Source organism: Quercus suber, unplaced genomic scaffold (genome assembly GCF_002906115.3).
Source record: "Quercus suber isolate HL8 unplaced genomic scaffold, Cork oak 2.0 scaffold_96, whole genome shotgun sequence".
NCBI classification, from domain to species: domain Eukaryota; kingdom Viridiplantae; phylum Streptophyta; class Magnoliopsida; order Fagales; family Fagaceae; genus Quercus; species Quercus suber.
The window spans coordinates 1,069,377-1,097,028 of NW_027069561.1; the positions used below are offsets into that span (position 1 = coordinate 1,069,377).

The 27,652-nt window shown below is 33.9% G+C and overlaps 2 protein-coding genes across 2 annotated transcripts; one reads left to right on the forward strand and one right to left on the reverse strand.

Annotated features, from left to right (window-relative positions):
• The first annotated feature begins 1,099 nt into the window (after positions 1-1,099).
• Positions 1,100-1,675, forward strand: LOC136068036 (uncharacterized mitochondrial protein AtMg00810-like). Its single transcript, XM_065774656.1, has 2 exons — positions 1,100-1,465; positions 1,526-1,675. The coding sequence occupies exons 1-2, from the start codon at positions 1,100-1,102 to the stop codon at positions 1,673-1,675; spliced, it is 516 nt and encodes a 171-aa protein (XP_065630728.1).
• Positions 1,676-19,265: 17,590 nt separating this feature from the next.
• Positions 19,266-27,241, reverse strand: LOC112024323 (kinesin-like protein KIN-14G). The gene is made up of 19 exons (XM_024056961.2): positions 26,778-27,241; positions 25,869-26,035; positions 25,628-25,771; positions 25,078-25,338; positions 24,911-24,982; positions 24,464-24,532; positions 24,157-24,234; positions 23,888-24,019; positions 23,722-23,803; positions 23,550-23,645; positions 23,266-23,442; positions 23,080-23,186; positions 22,774-22,952; positions 22,319-22,480; positions 21,863-22,116; positions 21,621-21,784; positions 21,175-21,363; positions 19,901-20,421; positions 19,266-19,709 (listed from the first exon to the last, which is right to left on the reverse strand). The coding sequence occupies exons 1-19, from the start codon at positions 26,893-26,895 to the stop codon at positions 19,577-19,579; spliced, it is 3,105 nt and encodes a 1,034-aa protein (XP_023912729.2). The 5' UTR covers positions 26,896-27,241; the 3' UTR covers positions 19,266-19,576.
• Positions 27,242-27,652: the final 411 nt, after the last annotated feature.

Genomic DNA, 27,652 nt, shown 5'->3' on the forward strand with positions numbered 1-27,652 from the left:
CAATCGGCACTTCAACATTGCCAATTGGCACAAATCTTGAAATCGACTCAGATGCGTTTTGGTCAGGTCAAAATTCATCAGATTCGATTTTTTAGGGACAAGGCCTGACCCAACTCGTGTCTGCTGACTTCTAAAGAAACTCTAGCTTATTTTATAAGCAACTAACACCTCTATAAATAGAGAAGAAAACCCAAAATTCAAGGATCCCTCTTCCCCTTAACGTTAAAGAAATTCTAGAAGTTTTGCTTTAGAATTTTCTTTTCTGTTAAGTGATCTTTTTCCAGATGAGGCACATATTCCTTTTGTAGCTACTCCTGATCCTCCTGTAGTTGCTCATGATTCTCCTGTAGACTTTTCTGTCCAACCACCAGATATCACTAATCCATTTCCTAGTTTACCCTTTAATGAACAGGTGGAAGATGAATAGGTTGAAGAGGAGCTACCCAACCCCAACCCTGAGCATGGGTCCCTTGCTTCTACTCTACCTGAAGATTTTGTACAAGACATTCCACCTCATTACTTAACACGGGTAAGATCTATTCCTGCACATTTACTTGACTATCATTGTTACATTGCCCTTGCTACACTACACGAGCCTCACACCTATCGTGAGGCGTCCACTGACCCTTTATGGCAAATTACAATGAAAGAGGAACTTGATACATTATCTAAAAACCATACTTGGGATTTGGTGACACTCCCCCCTGGAAAATCTGTGGTTAGTTGTAAGTTCATCTACAAGATTAAGACTCGCTCTGATGGGTTCATTGAGAACTACAAAGCTCGTCTTGTTGCAAAAGGTTTTACACAAGAGTATGAGATTGATTATGAAGAGACTTTTGCTCCGATTGCTCGTATCTCATTTGTTCATGCCCTCTTAGCTATTACTGCTGCCAGTAAATGGGACCTTTTTTAGATGTATGTTAAAAATGCATTCCTTAATGAGGATTTAAGTGAAGAAGTGTATATGCAACCTCCTTCTGGTCTCTCTGTTGACTTAAATAAGGTTTGTCACCTTCGACGTGCACTTTATGGTCTTAAACAAGCTCCACGAGTTTGGTTTGCCAAATTCAACTCTACCATTTCTCGCTTGGGTTACATGGCCAGTTATTATGATTCTGCCTTATTTCTTCATCGCACTGACAAATGCACTATTTTACTTCTTTTGTATGTGGATGATATGATCATAACTAGTGATAACTTCATTGGCATTCAAGAACTCAAGGATTTTCTTAGTCAACAGTTTGAGATGAAAGATCTTGGACATCTTAGCTACTTTTTGGGTCTTGAAATCACTCATTCTACAGATGGACTTTATATTACTCAAGCCAAGTATGCCTCTGAACTCTTGTCTCGAGCTGGACTCATTGATAGCAAGACTGTTGACACCCCAGTTGAGCTTAATGCGCATCTGACTCTCACAAGAGGGAAACCATTGTCTAATCCCTCTCTTTACAGACCCTTGGTTGGCAGCCTAGTTTATCTCACTGTCACTCGCCCAAACATTTCCTATGCTGTTCACCAGGTGAGCCAGTATCTGTCTGCTCCACGATCGACTCACTATGCTGCTATTCTGCGCATTCTTCGATACCTAATTGACACTCTCTTCTATGGTCTTTTCTACTCTGCTAGTCTTCTCTTATTCTCCGTGCATTTTCTGATGTTGATTGGGTAGGAAATCTCACTGATCGCAGGTCCACCACTAGTTATTGCTTTCTTCTTAGTTCTTCTCTGATTTCTTGGCGAAGCAAGAGACAAACTCATGTGGCCTGCTCCAGTACTAAAGCAGAATATCGTGCCCTCGCTGATACCACATCTGAGCTCCTTTGGCTACGATGGCTTTTCAAAGACTTAGATGTGTCTACATCCTCTGCTACTCCTCTTTATTGTGACAACCAAAGTGTCATTCATATTGCTCACAATGATATCTTCCATGAACGGACTAAACACATCGAGATCGATTGTCATTTTATCTGTTATCATCTTGTCCATAGTGCTCTCAAGCTGATCTCAGTCTCCTTTAAAGACCAACTTGCAGATATCTTTACCAAGTCACATCCTAAGGGACGCCTTCGTACTTTGGTTGATATTATAAGGGTCATCAAATAGCCCATGACCCATGGGCTGGCCAGTGATATTGATAATCACTAAACTCATGTATGAGAATCAACTATTACAAAAAAATTTCTCCCCAAAACATATATTGATTTCTATTATTCCTTTCCATACAATTTAAAAAATGTGAACAACTAAGGAAGCTAAATGCGTAGTTGATCATTTCTCCAAAAAATAAAAATGTGTACTAATCTTAGTCAATCAATAAATAGCATAAAAGAGGTAGGGGAAAGCAAACGTAATCACGGTATAATTGTTTATATATGTTCATATTTGTTTTTGTATAATAATACTCTTGCTTTCTAAAATATTCATGGTGCAATTGTATCTTGTTTGATCTCTCCTAGTTCTGCAACTTTAACCCAACTCACAATATATAAACCAATGATCATGAAAAAGAACCTAGCAAAATGAAGCCGAACACAATTTCTAAACTTTCTATATTTTGGGAAACCATATAGGTTTACGGAAAATTTAAAACTTTCTATAATCATTATTTTTTTCCCAAAAAATTTTATTGGAGAAAATTATTTCCTTCGTAAATGAGAATTTTATGAATTTTTTTTTTCTCAATTAGATAGAAGAAATATATAGGAAGGCAAAAAAAAGAAGTGATTGTATTTCTAAAGAGCTAATAGCAAATATTTAAGTACATATTATTTAAGAATTATAATAGTGAAATTTGTAGTACAAAAGAAATGCCTAGTTGATTTCCTGTTGTATTTATCTATTTTATTTCTTATATTATTTCTATTATATTTTTCAATATTTAAGGAGTATGATGAATTAAAGTGCAACATATCATAGCCAAATTGAACAATAAGATATAAGATATAAGTTTAAGGTTTTTTTTTTTTCCTTGAGAATTAGATAAGCTTAATTAAGCTAATTACTAAGGTAATATGATTTAATTCATGTTGGACTATACAAAATCATTCTATTTATTATATATATTGGTTAGCATGATTTGAATTAAGTTGCAGGGTTTCCTAAGAATGAGATCACGTCGAGGTATATGCTTCAATTGAGAGATTTTTTAATTTCAAAGTAATGGACATTAGTATTACCATGGAAACATAAAGTAATATTGCATGCATCTCCACAATCATAAAATGGATGCAATAGTTATAAATTGTAAGATTTTTTTTTTTTTTTTGAGAAGATAAATGGTACTGAAATACAAAGAAAAAGAGGAACACCATACCGTCAATACCTATCAATCATAATATTTTGTTTCCTCTTCCAAGGTGTCCTAAGAAGTTATAAATTAGCATCAATTTAGATGAGATTAAAAGAAAAAATGAGAGGCAAATGATCATGTACTAAATCACTAAAACACATTCCAATTCTTTAAACACAAACAATTTTAATGGGTAAAACAAAATTATGTAAAAAAATTGTAAATGTGAATACAAAGAAATAGAATATCAATTGAAAAAAAAAAAAAAGAAGCATGATATTTACAACCCTAGAAAAGAAAATCCAATACAAACCTTTACTTCGTAATTTGTCAAAAAATTAATGAAAATAACCATATTAAACTAAGCTATAATCCCAAATACAAAGAAAAAGAGGAACAACATATGGTCCATACCTATCAATCATAATATTTTGTTTCCTATTCCAAGTTATCCTAAGAAGTTAAAATTTAGCATAGATTTAGATGAGATTAAAAGAAAAGTAGCAAAAATTTATGTAGTATTTAATTACAAAGCTATTCAGAAAATAAAATAAACAAATGGGAGGCAAATAATCATGTACTAAATCAATAAAATGCATTCCAATTCCTTAGACACTAACAATTTTAATGGGTAAAACATAATAATGTAAGGAAAAATTGTAAACATGAATACAAAGAGATAGACTATCAATTGAAAATTGGAAAAAAGAAAAAAGAAACATGGTATTTACAACCCTAGAAAAGAAAATCCAATACAAATTATAAAAAATTGCCGGAAAAAAGGAAGAAGTTTAAGGGAAGAAAAAGTAAAACTGACCTCAAATGGACCTTCCAATTCTAGTTGTAATTTGGTGACTGATGGGATGGAAAGTAAGCAATTCAAAACCTATATATAAAAAAATTAAATCAATGGGTTTTAAATCCAAGGGAGGCAATTGAATGTTTTGATGGGGGAAAGAAGCCCTTTTTTGATAAGGAGATGATAAGTCAAAGAGAGAGAATGATTATGATGGGGGCTTGAAATCCCAATTATATATATATATATAATATTTAAGTACATATTATTTAAGAATTATAATAGTGAAATTTGTAGTACAAAAGAAATGCCTAGTTGATTTCCTGTTGTATTTATCTATTTTATTTCTTATATTATTTCTATTATATTTTTCAATATTTAAGGAGTATGATGAATTAAAGTGCAACATATCATAGCCAAATTGAACAATAAGATATAAGATATAAGTTTAAGGTTTTTTTTTTTTCCTTGAGAATTAGATAAGCTTAATTAAGCTAATTACTAAGGTAATATGATTTAATTCATGTTGGACTATACAAAATCATTCTATTTATTATATATATTGGTTAGCATGATTTGAATTAAGTTGCAGGGTTTCCTAAGAATGAGATCACGTCGAGGTATATGCTTCAATTGAGAGATTTTTTAATTTCAAAGTAATGGACATTAGTATTACCATGGAAACATAAAGTAATATTGCATGCATCTCCACAATCATAAAATGGATGCAATAGTTATAAATTGTAAGATTTTTTTTTTTTTTTTGAGAAGATAAATGGTACTGAAATACAAAGAAAAAGAGGAACACCATACCGTCAATACCTATCAATCATAATATTTTGTTTCCTCTTCCAAGGTGTCCTAAGAAGTTATAAATTAGCATCAATTTAGATGAGATTAAAAGAAAAAATGAGAGGCAAATGATCATGTACTAAATCACTAAAACACATTCCAATTCTTTAAACACAAACAATTTTAATGGGTAAAACAAAATTATGTAAAAAAATTGCAAATGTGAATACAAAGAAATAGAATATCAATTGAAAAAAAAAAAAAAAAAGAAGCATGACATTTACAACCCTGGAAAAGAAAATCCAATACAAGCCTTTACATCGTAATTTGTCAAAAAATTAATGAAAATAACCATATTAAACTAAGCTATAATCCCAAATACAAAGAAAAAGAGGAACAACATATGGTCCATACCTATCAATCATAATATTTTGTTTCCTATTCCAAGTTATCCTAAGAAGTTAAAATTTAGCAAAGATTTAGATGAGATTAAAAGAAAAGTGGCAAAAATTTATGTAGTATTTAATTACAAAGTGATGAATCAAGAAAATTCACCAACGAATCGCACGATGCTCCTCTCGCTTCGTATATTAACCTGCACGAAACAAAAGAGAAAACCTATCGAAGGACATCGATGTGGTGCCGGCCAAACACCCTCCAAAGGTTAAGTCAGAAAGAATGCTCACAACTCTAGAGTGCTAGAGAGGGTTGATTATGCCTACCTTGGCTTGTGAGGGTATTGGGGCTTTTATAGTGGCTTGAGGTTGACATCCCTTCCTTGGCGCGGAAGTCTTTTCCTTATAAGAATCTTCTTGTAGAATCCTAAACGTGATGAATAAGTCTCCTCCTTATGCGGAAGATTTTTACCAAGTATATAAGATTTCCGGAGTCCCACTAGCGCAAGGACTCTATTTGGGCCCTTATGAGAATGGGTCAAAATATCCCCCATTAGGGGCTCAGCAGGCCCATGGACGACTAGCCCACCATTCTTCACCCCGTCCGTATCCGGCCCGTTCACATCAGGTCCGTCCACTGGGGGCCCGTGCAAATGATGGATCCGTTCATTAGGGCGCAAGCGGACCACATTAAGGTCCGTTCAGTCACATAAGACATTCCAAGATATTTTTCCCCTTTCACAAAGCTATTCAGAAAATAAAATAAACAAATGGGAGGCAAATAATCATGTACTAAATCAATAAAATGCATTCCAATTCCTTAGACACTAACAATTTTAATGGGTAAAACATAATAATGTAAAGAAAAATTGTAAACATGAATACAAAGAGATAGACTATCAATTGAAAATTGGAAAAAAGAAAAAATAAACATGGTATTTACAACCCTAGAAAAGAAAATCCAGTACAAATCATAAAAAATTGCCGGAAAAAAGAAAGAAGCTTAAGGGAAGAAAAAGTAAAACTGACCTCAAATGGACCTTCCAATTCTAGTTGTAATTTGGTGACTGATGGGATGAAAAGTAAGCAATTCAAAACCTATATATAAAAAAATTAAATCAGTGGGTTTTAAATCCAAGGGAGGCAATTAAATGTTTTGATGGGGGAAAGAAGCCCTTTTTTGATAAGGAGATGATAAGTCAAAGAGAGAGAATGATTGATTGCTGAATTTAAGGGAATTTGGATTCAATTATAAATTCATTAATAGTATAAACATTAGCCGTTTGTTTGATGGGAAGATGATGATGAGTTGAGAGAGAGAATGGGATTGATTAAAGAGAATATATGAAGTGGAAACCCAAAAAATAAAAATAAAAAAAAAATAAGGAAAAAAAAAACTGTGACATGGCGATGATGTGGCTCAACTGGAGCGTAGCAACAATAAATGCATTGCTATGCTCCAGCTTTTAGATATATTTAGATATAGATTAGATTAAGAGTGTTTGGCTTTACATAGTAAATCTTGGATGAATTGGTATAATTTGATGTTCTACTTTATACAAATTTCATGATTGTTGGTTGGATTGGGTTCAGTTCTCAGCGGCCAATTATGGTCATTATATGAACCGGTTTGTGCGCAAGTTACATAGAGCTCCTCAAGGCAAAAATATGATTTCCTCCTAAGCAATAAAATATCATTGTAAGTGTTTTAATGTCGTAAAATAACTTGTTACTCTTACAAAATGAGTAAAATAATTATTTATATTGTTTATAATGAGGAAAAGGTTAATATAGAATATTTAGGGCTTATCTTTTGTTGTGTGAACATTTAAAAAGAGTTCCTTCACTTGGTTCTACCATGATGTTGTAGTGGTTCCTCCACCAACAGTTCCTAGGATGTGGGTTTGTGGTTCCCCAAGCATAATGTTGTGGTTCCTAGGGGTACTAGGTCTTTAATCCATGAAACCCAAAACATTGGTTCCTTGAACCATGAGGCCTTTTAATCTAGGAACCCAAAATGCTAGTTCCCTGGTCACAGGATCTTCCTCCATGTTTACTAGATTTTATCCTTTCCCTCTACCTTTGTAGGTCCTGCATAAGAACTATACAATACAAATGTTATCAAATAATTATTGGTTCCTTAGGTTATCAAATAAATGCATAGAGAAAAAATTGGTTTACTGGACCCTTGATTCGAATCCTCTATAGAGAAAGGGATCACCTGGCCTGGTCTGAAACAAAACAAATAGGAAAAAACAACCTATACAACACTCTTTCCAATTGGACATTTCCTTCCAAGATAGTCAGGTGAGGAGGATTTTGCGGGAAATAGTGATATTTGATGTGTGCATGTTTTTGTACATGTTTCTTTAGAGTCTAAGTGATATTTTGAAGGGTTTCAAGGATACGGGATGAAGTCCTCTTCCTTGGCCCTCTTATTTTATTCTTTCTTTCTCCCCACTCCCTTTCTGAACTCTTAGAATTCTTAGAATTATCAGTTTGAATCTCTAGAACTCCCCCCTTTTTCCCCAAACTCTCAAACTTTGTTATGCTTTGGTGTTCACATGGTTTGGTACCCTAGGCGAAGATGTCTTTAGTTTGTTCGGTAAAACCATGTCCTCTAACAGGAATCTGAAAGAGTGCATTGGGCAGAGGTTTAGTTTCATTTGGCAATTATAACTCAAAAGGAGTATTTAGCTTTAGCTACAAATGGAAGATGTCTTCTTGAAAATGGGTGACAGTTTTGATTGAAAATGACAATTGAGAGGAAATTGTGGGGAGATGTCATGCACATGAAGGAATTGAGTTTTCCACTAATTCATGCATTCCAAGCAAATACATTAACCAAGGGAAAACTTCAGGATCCTCCTTTCACCATAAATTACCCCCTTACTAACCAAACCACTTCTTCCTTACTACCAACTCAGGATCCCATGGGTTTGGACCATAGGTTACAAAAATGATACCTGGTTTTGTTGGATTTTTAATGACTTTTGTTGGGAATTTGAACATACACCTTGGCTTTCCCATGTGTCAGCCAAGGTCCTCTTCTTAAGGCTTTAAAAGGACACATCAAGGTCCTAGGGCCTTGATGTCGACTCTTCTTGGTTTGGCCTTTTTCCATAAATGACATAGATTCCTCCTTGCAATGGCTGAGCTTGGAAAGCCTCTGACCATCCTTCCCTTTGTTGCATGTCCTCTGCGTTGACTGAGATCCCTCAGTCCTACGTCAAATACTAAATCGAAGGATACCACTCATCTCTTTCACTTCTTTCCACCTCTTGATTTTGACAGGACATCTAATGAATCTTTCATTCTTTTAAGGATACCTGTGAGTGGTTTGTTCTATCTTCTGGGTTGCCCACATCCTTCTCAGGATCTTCTAAGCTTTCCCTCAAAGGATTCGCTTCTTGGAGGATGGGGATCCCCCTCATGGTCCAAGTTTAGGTCCTTTTTTTTTTTTTTTTTAATAACTTTCTTCTTTCTTTTTCTTTCTTTTAGGTCTTTGGGCCTTCATGGTCCTTCTTAACTTCACGAATTGGGCCTTCTTTTGTCAAGGCCCATGCTATTTCTTTGCTTTTCATGGAATAAGCTTTCTTGTTAAATTTTGGTCCTTAACAGTTGACAAAATATTAAGTTCATCTTAAATATTTTGTTTATATTTTATGTATACATTTTTATTGATGTAGCATTGTAATGCGTTTAGGCTGATTTTTTCATATTATGTGTCAATTTAGATATTCGGTTTTCTGTATGATGCATATATTTGGTAAGGATTTCTAGTATTTTTGGTGTTTTGGTTGCTTTTAGTTCAATTAAAACTTAGAGGTTAAATTGTGATATTATTGTGTCACATGGTCTTTTTTTGCTTTTCATGGAATGGGTTTTCTTGTCAAATTTTGGTCCTCAATATTAGCCCCCCGAGCTCGTGGGTTACTTGTAGCCCACGCACAAGAAAATAAATTGTACTTGGACACTTTCTTGATTTGTAGAACCAATGTGTAGACCAAATAATTCTTGAGAGAAACTCCAAAGGAATTGCTACACTTCCTTCATGAAAGGAATGTTAATGTTGCCAAAAATTAGAATTCACCTTTGTGTCAGTATTAAGCTATAGATTGGTATTGGATTTTCTCATGAAACAAATCAAATTTGTCTAACCGACAATAAAGTATGCATATATAGCCAAATTATATTGGTATTACATTTGAAAGTAGCATACTAATGTTTGCTAGCAATTCTAGGATATGCTTTTTTGAAAGTAGCATACAAAAATCATGTTGAATGCATATTAAATCTCAATATAAGATAACATTGTTTTGTCAACAAGATTTTGCTTTATTTACAAAATAGGTTGAGTGAGGGAAGCCTCCATGAACTTTGCCAAAGATATTCTATGCATTGTAGTACATGCTTGCTATGGTTAGGGTGAATAACACCAAGATGTTTGCCACATGAGATTTTTAGTCCATGGATAGTGACTTACCGATGGGACCATGATATTATAAATCATTGAATCATATAAACATTCTAATTTAGAGTCCAAATCAAGGCTAGCTACTCTTCTCAAAATATGTTAAGAGATTAGAAAATTCCCTAAGGACATGGCTTAGGAGGCTTAAGAATATTCCCACGCCTTGCTTTAGCCAAGTATCTTGCACTTCTAATGGATGTTCTTGATCTTTACCTTATTCTTTTTCCATATGGTGAGAGATAGTAGTATTTCAAATTGCAAAAAATTACACATATGTCATGCCACCAATTATATTGTTGTTGAATTGCTACATACCATATAGTTCATGAGCCAAAGAAAATAATAATCGCTAAACTTATGTAAAGTAAATTTTCCACCAGACTTCTCAATTTTTTTCAAGTGAAAGCTATATCTAAAGAACATTTTTAATCTTATTTTAGCCCCTAGTGTATGCACTGGAAAAGCCAATTGTCAAATAAATCATGGTAGTATGGATTACTTCATGTATATGAAACCATGCGAGGATCTCAACCATGTAAGAATTCCAAATTTTGATTTTTTGATAACTGGTCATGTAAGAAGACCAAAATATTAGGATTTTCATTTCAATCCACATGAATAAAGTACTAGTGCATGGGTGATACCTCTTGCACAACATTTTGCAATGTTTTGATATATTCAAACATGGTATTAATGAGTGGGCTTACCAAAATGGTACCTTTCTTTTGTTGAATTGAAGTACCTCCAAGCCTTTGGCAAATTTTGCACCTTGTAAGAGGAGAGAAATGTTGCTAGCTGGTTTGCAATGTCATTGACTAATCTCATTTTGTAGAGATTTGCAAAACCATCCATGCCTTTGTGGCTTCGAGTGATGTACTCTTAGAATATTTTTAAGTTATTCCTTCCTTGCTTCCACATAAATCTTGAGATGATTTCCTTAGGTTCCATTGAACCGATTCCTTTCAAGGAGGTCAATCTTGTACATTTTATACACCCACTTTTGGGTTTTCATATCCACTCAAGGCTCTTTTTCTTTGCACCCCTCATTGGGCCTTGCTCAACTTTCACCCATTGTTGGGACATCCTACAGCTTGTTCCCATTATTGGTACGTACTTAAGGTTTGTACCCATTACTGGGATATGCTCATAATCTGCGCCCATTGCTAGGATGTGTTGCGGCTTGTACCCATTACTAGGACATGCTTATAATCTACACCCATTGCTAGGACGTGTTGTGGCTTGTACCCATTATTGGTACATGCTTAAGGATTGTTTCCATTATTGGGACATACTTATAGTTTGTGCCCATTGCCGGGGCATGCTAAGGCTTGTACCCATTACTGGTACATGCTCAAGGTTTGTACTCATTATTGGGACATGCTTATAATCTGCATCCATTGCTAGGACATGCTGAGGCTTGTACCCATTACTGGTATGTGATCAAGATTTGTACCCATTACTAGGACACGCTTATAATCTGCGCCCATTGCTAGGACATGCTACAGCTTGTGCCCATAAACTTTTGCTCTTGACTAGTTTCTCGATCGTACTTGGAAACTTTTGCTCTTAGCCAACTTCTAGGCCATGTACTTAGAAAATTTATTCTGGGACAAGTCTTGGGCCAGGTACTTGGAAGATTTGCTTTGTTCCAAGTCTTGAGCCATGCACTTTGAAAATTAGTTCTCGTCCAATGTACTGGGCCAAATACTTGGAAGCTTTGCTCTTTTCAAAGTCCAGGGCCATGTCACTTGGAAAATTTGTTTTAGTCCAATGTTTTAGGCCAGGTACTTGGAAGATTTGCACTGTTCCATGTCCTGGGCCATGCACTTGGAAAATTTGTTCTGGTCCAATGTCCTAGGCCAGGTACTTAGAAGATTTGCTTTGTTCCAAGTCCTAGGCTATGCACTTGGAAAACTTGTTCTAGTCCAATGTCCTATGCCAGGTACTTGGAAGATTTGCTCTGTTCCATGTCTTGGGCCATGTCATTTTAAAAATTTGTTCTTGACCAAGTTTTGCGCCATGTGTGGTTTGTTCCCAGTACTGGGACATATCTATAATCTGTACCCATTATTGGGCCATTGAATTCTTCAATCTTCAGAAAGGTTCCTTTGTAACCCTCATTCTCTAGTGGGGTCACTGAATTGATTTCTTTTCTTTTCTTCAAGAGTTTAAGGATTTGTTTCCTTCTCCAAGGGACTTCTAAAATATCTTCCCTTGGCTGTGAACAAGTCCTTCGTAGAAACACTCTTTTTTTTATGGTCCATCCAAGGTTGCTCTCATTGGTGAACTGGTGGCTTGGGAGAGTTTAACCAAAATAATTATGTCATGGTGCTTTCTTTAGGTGGGGGCTCCTCTTACAAGGATCTTGGAAGAGGAAAGCTTCCTCTAGGCATGCATGTTAGAGGCTAATTTAACAAACCTCGTGGTCCGTTTCTTTCTAGGGAGCTCCACTACTGGTACTTTTCTAATGATCTCCTCACTCAATGAGCATTCCTCTTCTTGAGGGAACTGGGCCAATGAGTCCGCTATGGCTTAGCTCTTGACAACTTTGGGGATCCTCAAACCTATGTTGTATTAGGAATTTAATATTAGTCACTGGGTCACTCTTCAAGGCATCAAGGGCTGATGGAGGAGGGCTTTTATTGGATGGGAGCTCATCACCAATAGGATTTGGTGGGCTGAAAAGTAATGCTTCAATTGTTGAGGTACATGACCGCCAGACACGCCATTTCTATGTTGGGATACCTTGTTTCGGTGTCCTTTAATGCTCTGTATGCCTAAAAACAACATCTCATATACAACAATAGTGGTTTTGCCACAGATTGGTGCCTATAAATGACCTATGATCCGTCGAAGTTACATGAAAGGAATTTTGTTGCTTAACTCCCCACATGAAAGCATTTCCCCTTCTTTTTTTTTTCAACAATTTGGATAGTCCACTAGTGACCAAAGTTGGTCCTGGTGTGAACCTCCTAATGTAAGAAACTCTTTCTAAGAAGCTCAAGTTCCTTAACCGTGATAGGCCTCTTCATGGTTGGACTGGGTCCAGTTTTTCGTGGCCTATTGGGGTCATTATATGAACCGATTTGTGCGCAAGTCACATAGAGCCCCTCAAGGAAAAAATTTGATTTTATCCTAAGCAATAAAATATCATTATAAGTGTTTTAATGTCATAAAATAACTTGTTACTCTTACAAAATGAGAAAAATAATTATTCATAATGAGGAGAAGGTTAATATAGAATAAACCAATTGTAAGAGTAACGTTAATTGTAGGGAAGTTTTGAAAATAACACCTACATGATAATTGATATGTAGTTATATATATATATATATATATATTTGTTTAACATAGAAAAAGTATGTGGGTAAGAAATGCAAGTTAGTGGGATTTTAAAAAGTTTTGGATTTTAAAATGTAACACAATTTTACATATTTATCCTAAGTGAGTAGGAATGCAGGATAAATATAGATAGATAAATAAGTAATAAAAAAACAACATGAAAAAGATTTTTTTTTTTTTAAAAGACGTAAACATGCGTTTTTTAAATAAACCTATATTTATCCTAAAAGAAGAAAAAAAAAGTTCATTTCAATTTTCTAACCAAAAAAAAAAAACCAGGTTCCTATTAAAAAAAACCATGTTAATTATTATTTTTTTTAAGTATCCTTATTCTTATCCTATATTTCTATGTAGTTTTGTTTTATTAATTTATCCCATGTAGTTAAAAGAATATCAGTTTTGGCAAAGAAACATAGTAAAAATAAAAATAAAAATAAAACTGTTTTTTTATTTATTTTTAAATTTACCTAAAATTTAGAATTTTTTAAATTAGTAATTTTAGTATTTTACATATCTAACCTTATTATTTAAATATTTTGAATGGTTGGATTTGAGGGTACTTTAAAGGGGATGGATGGGAATTGTAGGGAAATTTATGGAAATTGACTTAGTTTGAAGTAGTCACCCAAAAATATTAAGACCGAGAGGAAATACGCTAAGCAATCAATTGATTTATTCTTCAATATGAATGAAAATGTGATTATAAATAGGTATTTATAGAACCACAAAACTATTCTATTGGCAGTGGTGGCTCTAAAGATTTTTTTCTAGAGTCGTCATTATGAAACTTAAATTATACAAAATATAATAAAAATAGAATTTCATATATTGACCAAAAAAAAAAAAAACATGCAAATACATAAGATCTTACAATTTTCTTCTACAAATTTTCTTATTTTGAAATTGTTGCATGATAGTCTTATTATCAATGTTATAAGTTAGATATCTTTCAAAATTTTAGTTCAATAAAAATTTTCTTAGGCTTTTTCTTTTTGTTTGTAAAGGCCACATATATTGTTAAGGGAACCAAAGTTTGGCTAAAAACTTAGTTGTAGTTTAAGGCTACAACTCTCACTAAATAAATTTAACATCACTACATATTTTAAAAATTTAACAGTTGAATTGTATTTTCTTTATATTCTTTAAATACATGCCAAATTTTATGCCAATTGGATATTATTTACTATTCGATCCATAAAATTATTTTTTATGTATAATTTTAGACTACAAAAACTTAAAATTTAAATGTCTAATTGATGACATAGCTATTAATCTTTGATTTTATTGATTTTTTGCAAGCATAGATGATATAATAAGAGAATGTAATTCAACGGTGGATTTTATTTGTCAAAATTCACATTCAATTAAAAAAAATATTAAATGAAGTTGTAGCTTAATCTACAACAAAGTTTGTTGCTATAACTACCCTAGCGTCAATGTAAAGTTGCCCCTATCTATTGTCTTACATGGCCTTATCCTAATGGTTATATTATTCTTCATGTATATTAATAATTCCAATATGTATTAAGTGTCCATTTGCGATCCGCTTATTTTGCTGAAAGTACCGTAGATAAAGGTAAAATTTAGCTAAAATAGTACAGTGTGACCTATGAATAGTATCAAAAAGTGCAACAAGACTTATAAATAGTAGCAAAAATAAGCTAATTTTTGCCAATTTATTTTACTATTTACCTTATTTTTGCTACTATTCATGGATCCCACTATACTACTTTAGCTAACTTTTACTTTTATCTACAGTATTTTCAGCAAAAAGTTTTCAGTTTCAACAAATTAAGTAGATCCCAAATAGACACTAAATGTGATTAACATGTTTAGGATTATAACTAACCAACTAATCAACTATCATGCTTGAAATTGTAACTATCTAACTAAGTAACTAACTTGGAATTGTAACTAACTAACTAACTGACTAAATGTCTAACTAACTAAAAGCATCCACATCAGTGGATGGAAAATCATGTATAATATAAAAAACTACAATTTTTACACATTTTGTCTCAAAATTGCTCCACATCAGTGCTTCCAAAATCTTGTATAATCATGTATATTTATCCATGAGCTACAATAACCGTGTATATATACACGATTACTGTAGCTCATGTATTTATTATTTTATTAATATCAGTTCGCACCAATTTTTCTCTCTTCTCTCCGTGCACAACTACCTCAACTCCTCATCTTCTTCTCCTCAGATGCACACAAACATAAATACACCCACACACAAACACATCCACATAGACAAATCAATACACAAACACACCCACACACAAACAAACCCACACAGACAAACCCATGCTACAGTTGCTTGATCGGTGCTTGCACTACAGTTGCTTGATCGATGCTTGACCAAGAGGGAGTGGGTCTTGCTGGAGATCGGTGCTCGAAGATCTGATCAGTGCTTGCTGGAGATCTGACCGGGTATAGAGTTGGGTTTTGTTTGGAGATTGGGTCTTGTTTGAGAAGTGAAGTTGTCTATGGAGATCTGACCGGTATAGAGATGGAGATAAAGAGAGAGATGACCGATCGGTGCTTGCTGGAGATCTAACTGGGTATAGAGATGGGTTTTGTTTGGAGATTGGGTCTTGTTGTTTAAGGAGTGAAGCTGTGGAGATCTGACCGGTTTTGTTTGGAGATTGGGTCTTGTTGTTTAAGGAGTGAAGCTGTGGAGATCTGAGATGGAGATAAAGAGAGAGATGAGTAGAGAGAGATAGCAACAGATCAGAAAAATGGGTAGAGAGAGAGAGAGAGAGAGAGAGAGAGAACGCGTATGTAAATAGGTAGTTGAGAGAAATAATAAAAAAATTGGGAAGGATGAATATTTTATTAAAAAAATCTTGTAAAATAAATGAACTGATATGGGTGTTTTATAGAAGTGAATGTGTAAAATAGAAAAAATAGGTTTTTAGTGTAAAAATAGATGTGTAAAATACACATACTGATGTGAATGCTCTAAATGCAATATTATAACAATTATTAGCTATATATTTATAGGACTTTCTAACATTTAGAAATTCAAACAAAAGAAACACCTTAATTAGCGTAGATGTAGATGATACAGAAGTTATTCCTATGACTTTTTTCACGAACATTACAAATGCAACCAAAAAGCACACAGCCCACTCGTTCAGCCCACTAAAGGCCCGTTGGGTATTGTCCATGGTTGGACCATGGGCCGGGATATTCCTTTTCATCCCAGCCCATTGTTGACCCTTGAATATAGGATTTGGTTAGCCCTATTGGCTTTTTGCCTTTCAATTTTCAAGTCCAAGCCCATGCTAGGCCTAACCCTTCCATCTCTTCAGGTTCTTCAGGTATTTTGACTATTTTCAGCATTGAAATGTATTTCTCATTTTGGGTAAAAATATTCAAAAGAAGATATTTCAATTTCAAATTTTAGTTTAAACTAGTGTGTAACCCGGGTATATGCACAGATACAATTAAAAACAGTTACAATTATATAATTTAAAGTATATATTTTTTTGAGAAGATATTCAAATTATACATAGTATTAGTTTACACATTTTTTAAACCACATATTTCTAAAATATACAATAGTTTCTTATTAATTATATATATATATATATATATATATATATATATATATATATATATATAGATATATGTATGTAAGGACTAGCTATGGAACCTAGGCCCACCAAGAACAGTGGAAGCTAGCCTAACAAGTCCAAAACAATAAATTTGTTAGAGATTGGATCTTACAAGCAAGTTACTAAAGTAAGTAAGTGCAGTCCTTAAGTAGATTGGGTTCAAGACAATAGGATTTAACATACAAAATGGTCCAAAATATCACTCATTGGTTTAGTCCAAGGATGTAATGTTCTTATATTTGATCAAGTTTCATTAGTTACAAGGTGTTCTTCTCTCTGTTCCTTTTCTTCTCTCAAATTTCCTTCCCCTTTTTTATGAAAGCCATTTCCTTATATAGTCCATTCTCCATACATCTCAGCCTTCCACCTGTTCAATTTCTGGGAAATATCTTGGATGCTTGTCCCATCAAGGTCATTTTGGAGGTAATAAGAAGGGTTGTGAGTTGGGATGACATTGTTCAGGTGTCATTTCTTCATAAATGCGGCCAGATCAATTGGTGCAATGCATTTAATATGGTGGTAGCAATCTCCTTCCTAGATATTTCCTCCTTCCATTGTTGTTACGGCTATGCTACTTCCCTTGAAGCTCATCTTTCCAAAATGGTTGACTTCCTAAAGCACTCCCGATGTGGCTTTAATGCTTCGTCAATTTCCTCTTTTCTCCTCGGCCTTCTGGCTTAGGTTTGCATGGACCCTTTAACCATCCTCAGGTACCTACTCATCCCCAAGCGTGGCCCATAACCAAAAAATGTACTCAGTTTACCTACCCTCACAATATATATATATATATATATATATATATATATATATGAAATTTAAAATTTAATTGAATTTAGATTCTTCAATTTTTACGCCCAATAATTCACTTGCCACAAAAATTAAAAGATTAAATGGACATGTAGTACAAAATTGGACTCCAATTGAAATCTAATTTAAAATCTAATTGAATTTAAATTCTTCAATTTTACACTCAATAATTCACTTAGCACAAAAATTAAAAATTAAATAAGATGAGTGGAGTAAAATTGAGAATTTAATTAAAATCTAATTGGATTTTCTATGAGTTTTGGTTTTTAATATATACATAGATGACTTGAAAAAAAGAAAAAGAAAAAAAAGAGTGCAATTTTTATAATGGGTGGATTGGAGTTTTACTATAGATGGATTTGAAATGATTACTAATTAGATTTAAAATGTCATTTTGAATCCATTACATCATAAATATTTTTTTATTACAACAAAATCCCAACAACTCAAATTATCTTGTATTATTAAATTTATTCATATAAAGTAATTTATACTAGCCCCTATTAAAAAAAAAAGTACTTTATACTAGCAATTATTCATCAAATCTCTTGATTTAAATCCTTACGTTCAAACACGAAAAGGTGAATTCATCGTATTTTCCCATTTACAAGTTGAGATTGAATGACGAAAAATTTATTTGCCTTATTTAAATTTTCAGAAGTGAGATTTCTTAAGCACCATTCTTCTTTATTTGTGTGTGTGGATTTGCTTGCATTAACCTATAAATGCAAGACTAGAAAAGAAATACAGTTTGGTATTTTTTTTCCACCAAATATGTTGCCCTATTAATATATTTTCCAGCAATCAATGCAGCTACTTGAGCTAGGCATAGAATAGAAGAAGGTGATATAATATACTACTTATCCAATATGCGAAGGAAATAATATTTGCTTTGTTGCCGTTGGGGTATACTTTTACATATATGCATATATTTAACTCTGGCTGGAAAGTTTATTTGATTTTATTGGTTTTTTAAAGTAATTTTTAATTATGTTGTGATGCCAGATATACTTAAAATTATAGGTTCAATTTGGGGGTTCTTGCCATTCTACATAGGACATAATGGAGCTTGTCTTTTGTTGTGAAATTTTTGTTGCAATTTTAAAAAAGATGATTCTTATTTGAATGATATGGATGTTTGAGCCCAAATCTCATGTCCCATGCTTTTTGTTCCATTCTATACTTCATTAATAAAAATTTGCTACATCTTCACTTAATTAATTAAATTCTCCCATTATGACTTTTCTTATTTTAACTACCTAAAATAAAATAAAAAACCCAACACCTCCCTACCACCACCACCAATCAACTTTGGCAAGTTTTTATTAGTGGAGTACAAAGTGAGACAAGAAAAATTAAAAGATTTTGACTCGTGGATATCCCTCCCCCCGCCTTTCTCCCAAAAAGAAAGGTACAGATGTTTGTCATTTAAAATTATTTTGTACTTTAGATATACTATGCCTCTGACATTATAGCAGGTTTCATATGGGAATCCACAAGTAAACCTATCCTTATATAATAGGAGGGTGTATTGATGTATTGTACTGAGTGCATTGAATAATTTCATTAATGTCATGAGAAACCTTTCAACTTGCCTTTGGTGCCTAGTTTGTTTAAGTCTTTATTGGCTGATACTCATGTTGAATCCCTTCAATTCTTCCCATTGCATGAACTGTACACAAAGTTTGCTAACTTTGCCGATGAAAGGAGAGAAGCAAAAGAAAAATACAAAATATTATGTAAATCAACTGTTTTTCTTTCATTTTGCATCTTTTTCATTCCTTTTTTTTTTCTCAGTAGGAAAAAACACTTGTTTTAGAAGAAAAAAAAAACTCAATATCAGCACCCCTATAGACACATTAAAACTGGCTAGGAGGGACTTATACAACTCATGATCACTATTGGAGAAATGCAGGCAACTGGATTTATTGCCACTCAATATAGAAAACCTCTTCTCTCTCTCTATACACAACTACATAATGAATACACAAATAAGAAGAAAAAAAAATCATAGAGCAACTTCATCAAAACCCCATAACAATATTCTCACTTAGCATTCCCAGTTTTCCTCTTTCTGTCAGTTGGAACAGCCAGCCTTCCAGGTTTTTGCAAAGCTTGACTAACCCCATTGGGTGGTTTGATCCGAGATGGTGTAGGAATCAGTGATGGAATTAAACTCCTGGTTACAAGCACATAATTCAAAACATTCTATTAGAAACATGTAAAATGGCAAGCCTAAGTGTAACCAATGCAAGTTTTCTAGTATGTGGAGAGGGAAGCATTATTTCACTCCACATTGCAGCACAAAGAAAATTCAGAATTCTGCTTAAAGAAGGACATAGTAAAATATAAGCATTTAAGACAGGTTACCTTGATTCTTGTATCATTGCTGGCTTGGGATTTGTTTTCTTTGGTTTTGACTTCAAGCCATTGGAAATATTGGTAAGTTTAGGAAGATTCTGTTGCCAATGCATGTCTGGCTCTGATGAATCACTAGTTGCAACCTCAAGCTCATCAGAATCATCAGTGGTCACTTCATACCGACCGCTAGGCACATCATAGTCCTGGATGTCCTTTTTGTTGGCTGTTAGTTTATTGAGAGCTTGTTCTGGGTATATTTTTGAAGGTGCTCGGATATAACTCTCACCAAACATCTCAGAAGACAATCTGTTGTCTACTTCCCAATGTCTCACCAGAGTTTCATCTCCACTTGCACTGTCATGCTTGTTCACCATGATCTTATCAACCCATTCGCCAGAAACAAAATCCTTGTCATCCTCTTTTCCAATTAGTGTAGGACTGCCAACAAGTGGCCAGGGAGGTGAACTCATCAACATGTCGTGAAAATCTAGGCTACGTCTTTTTGGTTTTAGTTTGGATTTACTCCGAGCCTGCAAATATGACCATGAACTGCATTTTATAAAGGTATTAAATAAATGTAATCGTTAGATTTTTAGGCACCACAGTTTAGTTCAATCATTGTAGAAATGAGTCAATTTTCAGCTTTTTCATCAAATTTAAGATTAATTTATTTCACTGATGCACTTAATCACCAGGACATTTCAACAAATAATGCTGTTTAAACCTTTTCTTATAATCTTATGGTGATGACTATAGTCTAAAATAACTCCTTATTTCCATGCGATTTAATATTCCTTTTCTATTTGGAGAAGACTTAATTTTGCCTCAAATGGTATCAAATATAAAATAGAACAATTCCCTCTAAAAATGCTGCCAGATCTCAATAACAACTTTCTAAAACTGATAGGAAGGCAAATTGAAGTTCAAATAAAGTCCTAGTAGAGTGAATCCCACCAAATAGCTGGTCAAAGATTCAAACCCAAAATGAAACTTTGATGAAGGATGAAGCAATCATAGGATCTAAGCCGATTGGTCTATCCTTTAAACTTTTCATTATCTCTATGCTTCATTAATTATCACATTTTACAATGCCAAAAGATTATAAAATATATCACTGAAGACAGAAAAATGTAACAGTAAGAATGACAAAAAATGATGACTTCAATCCACACTTTGGTATACATGGCATTCCTGAGATGAATCCATAGTGCTCAGACAAAATCAATTTACGTAGCTAACATGAAATCATGGCCTATCAACCAGTTATGACATTTGGTTCATACCTCTATGTTACCCACATCGTCCATTGCTTGCCTACGACCCGCTGAGAAGTCTCCAAAATTTCTCCAACTAGGATGGGAAGGAGAAGATCCACATGACTTCATTTTTGATCTTTCTGGGCTAGATTGAGAGCTTCGAATACTCTCTGTGTCTCCCTCCTTCTTTAATAATGCGGCTTTAAGGCTAGCAATCTAAAAAGAGAATAAACAAGACACATTTATTTTTCAACACAATTATCAAAGAACAAAAGGCATATGTGTCAACTTCTTAATTTATAATGCAGAAATAAAAATAAAAATAAAAACAAATGGGCAGCCTAAAGATAAGCCATCTGAAATAAAATTAACAATTACTATAGACCTAACATGTTTGAGACTGGGAGCAGAGAAGTTAAGGAATTTTCCCAAATTCATCAAGCAAAACAAACAGAAAAATGAAGAGTAAAAACCTGTTCTTTAAGTTCTTTCACTTCTGTAGTATCTTTGTTGACCCGTGCAGCACCAAGCTCAACGGTGGAAACCCTTTCAGCAAATTTGAGTGTACTAATTGTTTCTCCAAGAGCTTCAGGCTCCGGACTAATGTGAACAAACATGAGAGTCTTTGCTTGCCCTCCTAATAGATACAAAAACCAATAAATTAACAATATGGAAGAGGATGTCTCTATAGGCAAGAGGACATTGAGAACCTCACCAAGTGAATCTTGGAGCAGTTGCGTAAGTTTGCTGTTCCTATAAGGAACATGTGAACTCTTTTGTGCAAGAGAGTAGATCACATCTCCCAAGGCAGATAGAGATTTGTTGATATGTTGTGCCTCCTTTAATCTATCTCCGGTCACCTCTGATTTGTCAACCCTTTCACTTCCTGCCAGGTCAACTAGATGCATACAACCACGGAGAATAGAACCAGATGTCAAGTCTCTTCCTTGAACATGAACTGTAAGGCAGCTGGAAATAGATACCATGCAGAAGTTAGTATCCATTTTCGCATGTGGCAAGACTATAATCAATGTTCTCAAAATCAGGAGATGATGGAAAAACAGATATGATATTATCATCCTTCATTCATGTAAGAAACAATAACTAAATGGAAATTTTTAAAAAGAAAAATTGCTCTATTCTAAAACTTATAAGACAAAATTAACTACACCTGTGGGAACGACTACTCCGATCATTCATGGCTGTAGCACCCACTGAACGATTCTTTTGCCCAAGGTTCATCAAATTTATAACATCAGATGTTGTTGATACTGGTACAAGGTTTGCTTCAGGTACATTGATTCCGTTTTGAGAACTGTTACGAATTTCTAATGTACTTTGGAGTTAAGGACACATAAAGGAGTAAGAGGTGCATTGAACAAGGCATACAATCTGTTTGGATAAAGCTTTTTGCTGAAAGATTTTTTTTTTTTCTTTTTGATAAGCAAGAAAGATTTTTTTATACTGAAAGCTTATTTGCTAAAAGTTAGTTAAAGTATAGTTATAACTCAAATGGTGAGGCTTTAAACAGTTGAATATAAGAAAATATGTTAAAAAGCTAAAAGAAAAAAAAAGTTGTCAAATGCACATTAAAATAAAGACATAAACTAGTGTTGCGAAGGATATCTTTTGTTGACACCATCTGACACAAGGAGATCCTTAACTTGTTCATTGTAAATTTCAAGCATCTGTACAGAAATATCATAGCAAATGGTGTCTTTCCTCTGTTCTGAGAGGAGAAATAGATCACCCAATGCTCTATAATTTACACCTTGACCTTCCTCTGTAAGCTCTCTGGGTCCACTCTGGTTTGATAGATAAGACAAATTAATAAAACTAATAGAAATGATAAATGTTCTTTGGAAAACATAAATCAAAGCCTTATAGTGAAAGAAATTATCAAATATGATGAGGATGTGGTGAATCTCTTACCATAGTATAAGTTTTCCCTGATCCTGTTTGTCCGTAAGCAAATATACAAACATTGTAACCATCAAGAACAGACCGAATCAGAGGTTGGGTGTCTGAAAATACCTCCTCTACAAAAAATGATAGCAGCTGTAAGGAAACTTGACAAAATAATTCTTTGTTCAAAATACCTACCCTGCAAAAACATACCTTGGGTTGCTGAGGGACCAAATACTTTGTTGAAAGTGAATGATTTCTTCCCCTCTCTGCTATATTTTAAAGGGGCAATAATTGAAATATTTCCTTCCTCTATGTGATCCACAGAACTCAAACGGTTTGGTTGGCCAGGCAGGAAAGGCCTCACTCGGCAGTATACCCTAATATTTCCTAATCAAACATAATAGATGTATGTCCATTAAATCTTGTTGAGAAATTTAATCAAGTGTTAATGACTGAAGTCATTAAGTTAAACTTTAAACCAACTGGAATGTCACCTTTCAGGTCCTGCACTTGATTGTATAGCTTGCGGTTTTCTTCAAGAACTCTCTGGTATCCAGAAGCAGCATGAGCCAGACCGTGCAGGTGCTTACCTATCAAGGGAAGCTAGTATATCATTCCTCCTTCAAGAACTTTATAAAACAATGCAAGTTTTGATTTATAATATACCTAGATTGTTGAATTCCTCCTGGTACTTTGCCTGCAAAAATTGCATTCCTGTTTTTGTACTATGAAGAATATGTTTCAGCTCCTACAGGATTTAGAAAGCAAAGTCACTAATTGCATGCAGATTAACAGCTTTCCAGCCAGCAAGTTTGATACTACTGCAACTTACCAGAATATCTCTTTGTTGTTGTTCAACAAACATATTCTGTTTCAAAAGCAGGCTTTTTGATCCCTCATCAAGATCATACTTCCGATCATAACTTTCCTCCTCTTTATATTGCATGCCAGATTTTTCTTCCGCCTTAATCATATTGAGAGAATAGGTCACTCATATGTGCCGATACAACAAAGAAATCAACTTGCTTGTCAAAACGATATATTTTGAGTGTGAAAAATTTATCACTTGCATTTTAAACTTTCTATGTCGTGTGTAAATACCTTTATATCATCAGAAGAAGTTTTGGATAGAGAATCATCAGGGCCAGATACTGCCATATCTTTCGCAGTTGTTTTCATCTGTCATATTACCAGAAACATTAATATCACCGACAATTAAAAAAAAAAAAAAAAGAAAGAAAGAAACAGAAAAAGAGTTTTCTATAGGAAGAACATGATTTCTGTACTAGCATCAGCAGAAATTAGGATCCTGACCCTTCACATAAATCATAGTCAAAGGCAGCAAGGAACTATGCTAGGCAAACACCAAGTGTATGAGGTGGAATATCAATAAAAAGCCAACATTTACCTGTTCATTTTGGCTTTCCAAGCGACGGTTGAACTCCTCCATGACTTTATTAAGCATAGATTCTACAATCTGTGACAGGCTCAAGAGTCAGTTGTTACTCTAGTAACAATTACAAAAATACATATAACTAGTTATGAGTTATTACAAAGAATGCTTAGACCAGACAAGAAGACTAAAAGAATGGACATGTAGGCAAATATTGTGAGACCCAACACAAACTATGGTTGGATTTTACACATAAACTTAGTTTGTGGACGAATCTCAAATGGTTAGTGTCATCTAACTGGGGCAATATATTCTCTAAAATGTATCCATGGTTGGAGTCGGTAATTTTTATAACTTCTGCAAATTCCTGCTTAGTGCATACTTTGCAGAATTGTAAGCAATCTCCTCAAAATCTATTTATAACAGGACAATTCAAAACAAAGAAAGCACCAGTACACTCACAACTGGAATTTCTTCTTGCTTCTTATTGGAGAGAACTTCACGGACTAGCATATTTAAGGAACGAGAGGAACCCTGCACATAAGAACACATATAAAAACTTTTGATGTCATGCTACTATGAAAAGTAAAAATTAATATAAAAAGAACAGAAATTCAAAGCTCACTAACTGCTTCATTGAGGTCATGGCCGATATCATTGTGTGAAGATAGATCACTAGACAGTCTCTGTAGAGACTTCTCATTCAATGATGAGGCCCTTGAAAAAGAATTCATGAATGGTTCTGAATTTTTTCGTACAAAGGATTTCACACAGATAGGTGCTTTCAAATTTGCACCAGGTTTCCATGATCCATTCCCACCTCCTTCTTTCCATTCACTATATGATTTGATTGCTAGAACACAGTTCACAATCCTAGCAGATTTTCCTCCCTGTACAGTCAGGAGATTAAAACAATGTAACATCAGACTGACAACTCTCTCAAAGTAATTATGTGCCATATTGGTTCATCATCAACCCAAAATAAACACTTTTTCCCCCAAGTTACATCCAAAAAAGAGAGAAGGACAGGCAAGTTTGAAATGGCATTATACAGCTTTTCCTTTTTTCTTTTTTCTTCTTTCTTTTTTGACTAAGTTAACTAAAGGCAAGAGGGCTGTAGAATCTGAGGATGAAGCCCATTATATAGATTTTCCTATTCATGTTAACAACATCACACACCTGTTCCAAATCAGAGGCTTCAAAAGTTGGAAGCCCCAATTCTTCCACAGCTACAAGGAAATTTCTGACATTTTCAAAGTACTGGAATGCAGATAGAGCTGCCCCATCAGGAATAACAAGAGAATCACAAGGACCCTCAACCACCTAAATTAGTCAATAAACATCATCAAAACCAACTAAAATATGTATGAACAGACATGTGAAAAGCTGAAAAGAAAATGAAAACCTTGCTGAATCATACCTTTGACACAGCTCCAGGCTGAACCTTGTTAAGAACATAGCATAGGATTTTTCCACTTCTCAACCCAAGCCTGAATTCTTCTTCAGAAGGCTCGGCAGGCAATTCCTTACCCACACCCACTCCAACCGCCCTTCTGAGCCATCCGGCTGCTTCATATCTTCTCAAGGCTACACAATAATGCAGCAACCTTAAATTTCTTTTCTTATTAATCACATCTCAAGCTAAGAGAAACCACATTTTCACCAACCAACACCAATATAAAGAAGGTTAGAGCCTTAAGAGGACTAGATAGCAAAATCTTGATTTTACTGCAGAATTCATTTTGTTGATTTCAGCTCTATCCTATCTAGAATCCTTTCGAAATTTCATTGGAGCATAAAGCAATTGAGTAATAAGCTCTTCAAAATTTAAGGATTTGAGCTGGGACCTCCTATTCTAATTCTAACTTCATCGCTATAATTCCATGCAACAAAAATGTCAAGCATTCATCCATGATAAAGTTCCAAAACTTCTTGGGAATGAGAATTGAAAAGAAAAAAAAAATTATTGCAATGAGAAAGATGATACAAAAAATGAGATTATTGGACAATGAAAAATCATATCATAATTAAGACATATTTTTGTGTGTAAATTTATAAAATTTACATAAGATTGTAATCACATGATTATCCCCTCACATAATTCATTACCACTATAAAATGTACATCAAATCAACCTTATACTTTACAAAATTTTCACTGTCATAAAATATATGCTAAAGCCATAACCTGTATAAAACAATTTACAAGAAATGCTTCCTCTGCTTTATCAAAGAAACCAATAAATCCAAAATTCAATCAATTTTTATAGAGAAAAAAAAAATTTAAACATTGAAGTGCAAATAAAATTCAAGAAATGATTTGATCATACAAGTTTCCTCAGCCTTCCTTGATGCCAATCCCATATCGCTTGATCTGGTACTATGTTTTTGAAGAACATCTTCCACCATTGAAGCTACAGAGAAAGGCAATACTTGCTCTGTTGCCATTGCTTTCTTTATCACACACCAACCCAGAAAATATTTTGATCACAAACTCAGATTTCAAATCATACCCATTAACTCAAAGGCCTTAAAACTTCCAAAAACAACTTCAATTCAATAATTTACATAGAAATTATCAAAAATTTGAAATTTTTTTGTTTGTGGTGTTAAATTTAAGAAAAAAAAATTATTTTAGCTGAATTCACAGGGAAATGGAGGAATGAGAGACTAGGGTTTTGATGAGTTGATCTGTGAAGAGAGAGAGATTTGTGCAAAGTGAAGAGAGAGAGAAGAGAAATTTTCTTAGCTCTTTCCCTTACTTTCCCTCTGTTTCTCTCACAGTTTTCTTGCTCTTTCTTTTTCTCTCTCTGTCTAATATTAGTGGAAAAAAGATTAACCGAACCTGGCTCCGAGCCTCTCGGCATGGACTTGATGGTATATATTTTTCCTATATAATTATTTCTAAATTTTTTATAAGCAATTTTTGTTTTTAAAATTCTTTTCCTTGAGAGGAAAAAAAAAAGTACTTTTTAAGCTATATATATATATATATATTAAATTTCTTATAACTAATTAGAATTTTGACAATGGACCTAGTATGAAGTTCTTAAAATCTCAACTATTTATCGGAAAGTATTCAAGTAATTGATGACATGATAAAATCTGAACGATTTATTTAACAATGAATGGTTGGGATTTTAAAGACTTCAATGCTTATAGTTATTTAGAAAACTTTCAAGATCTTAATCCGGTTTTTAGTTCA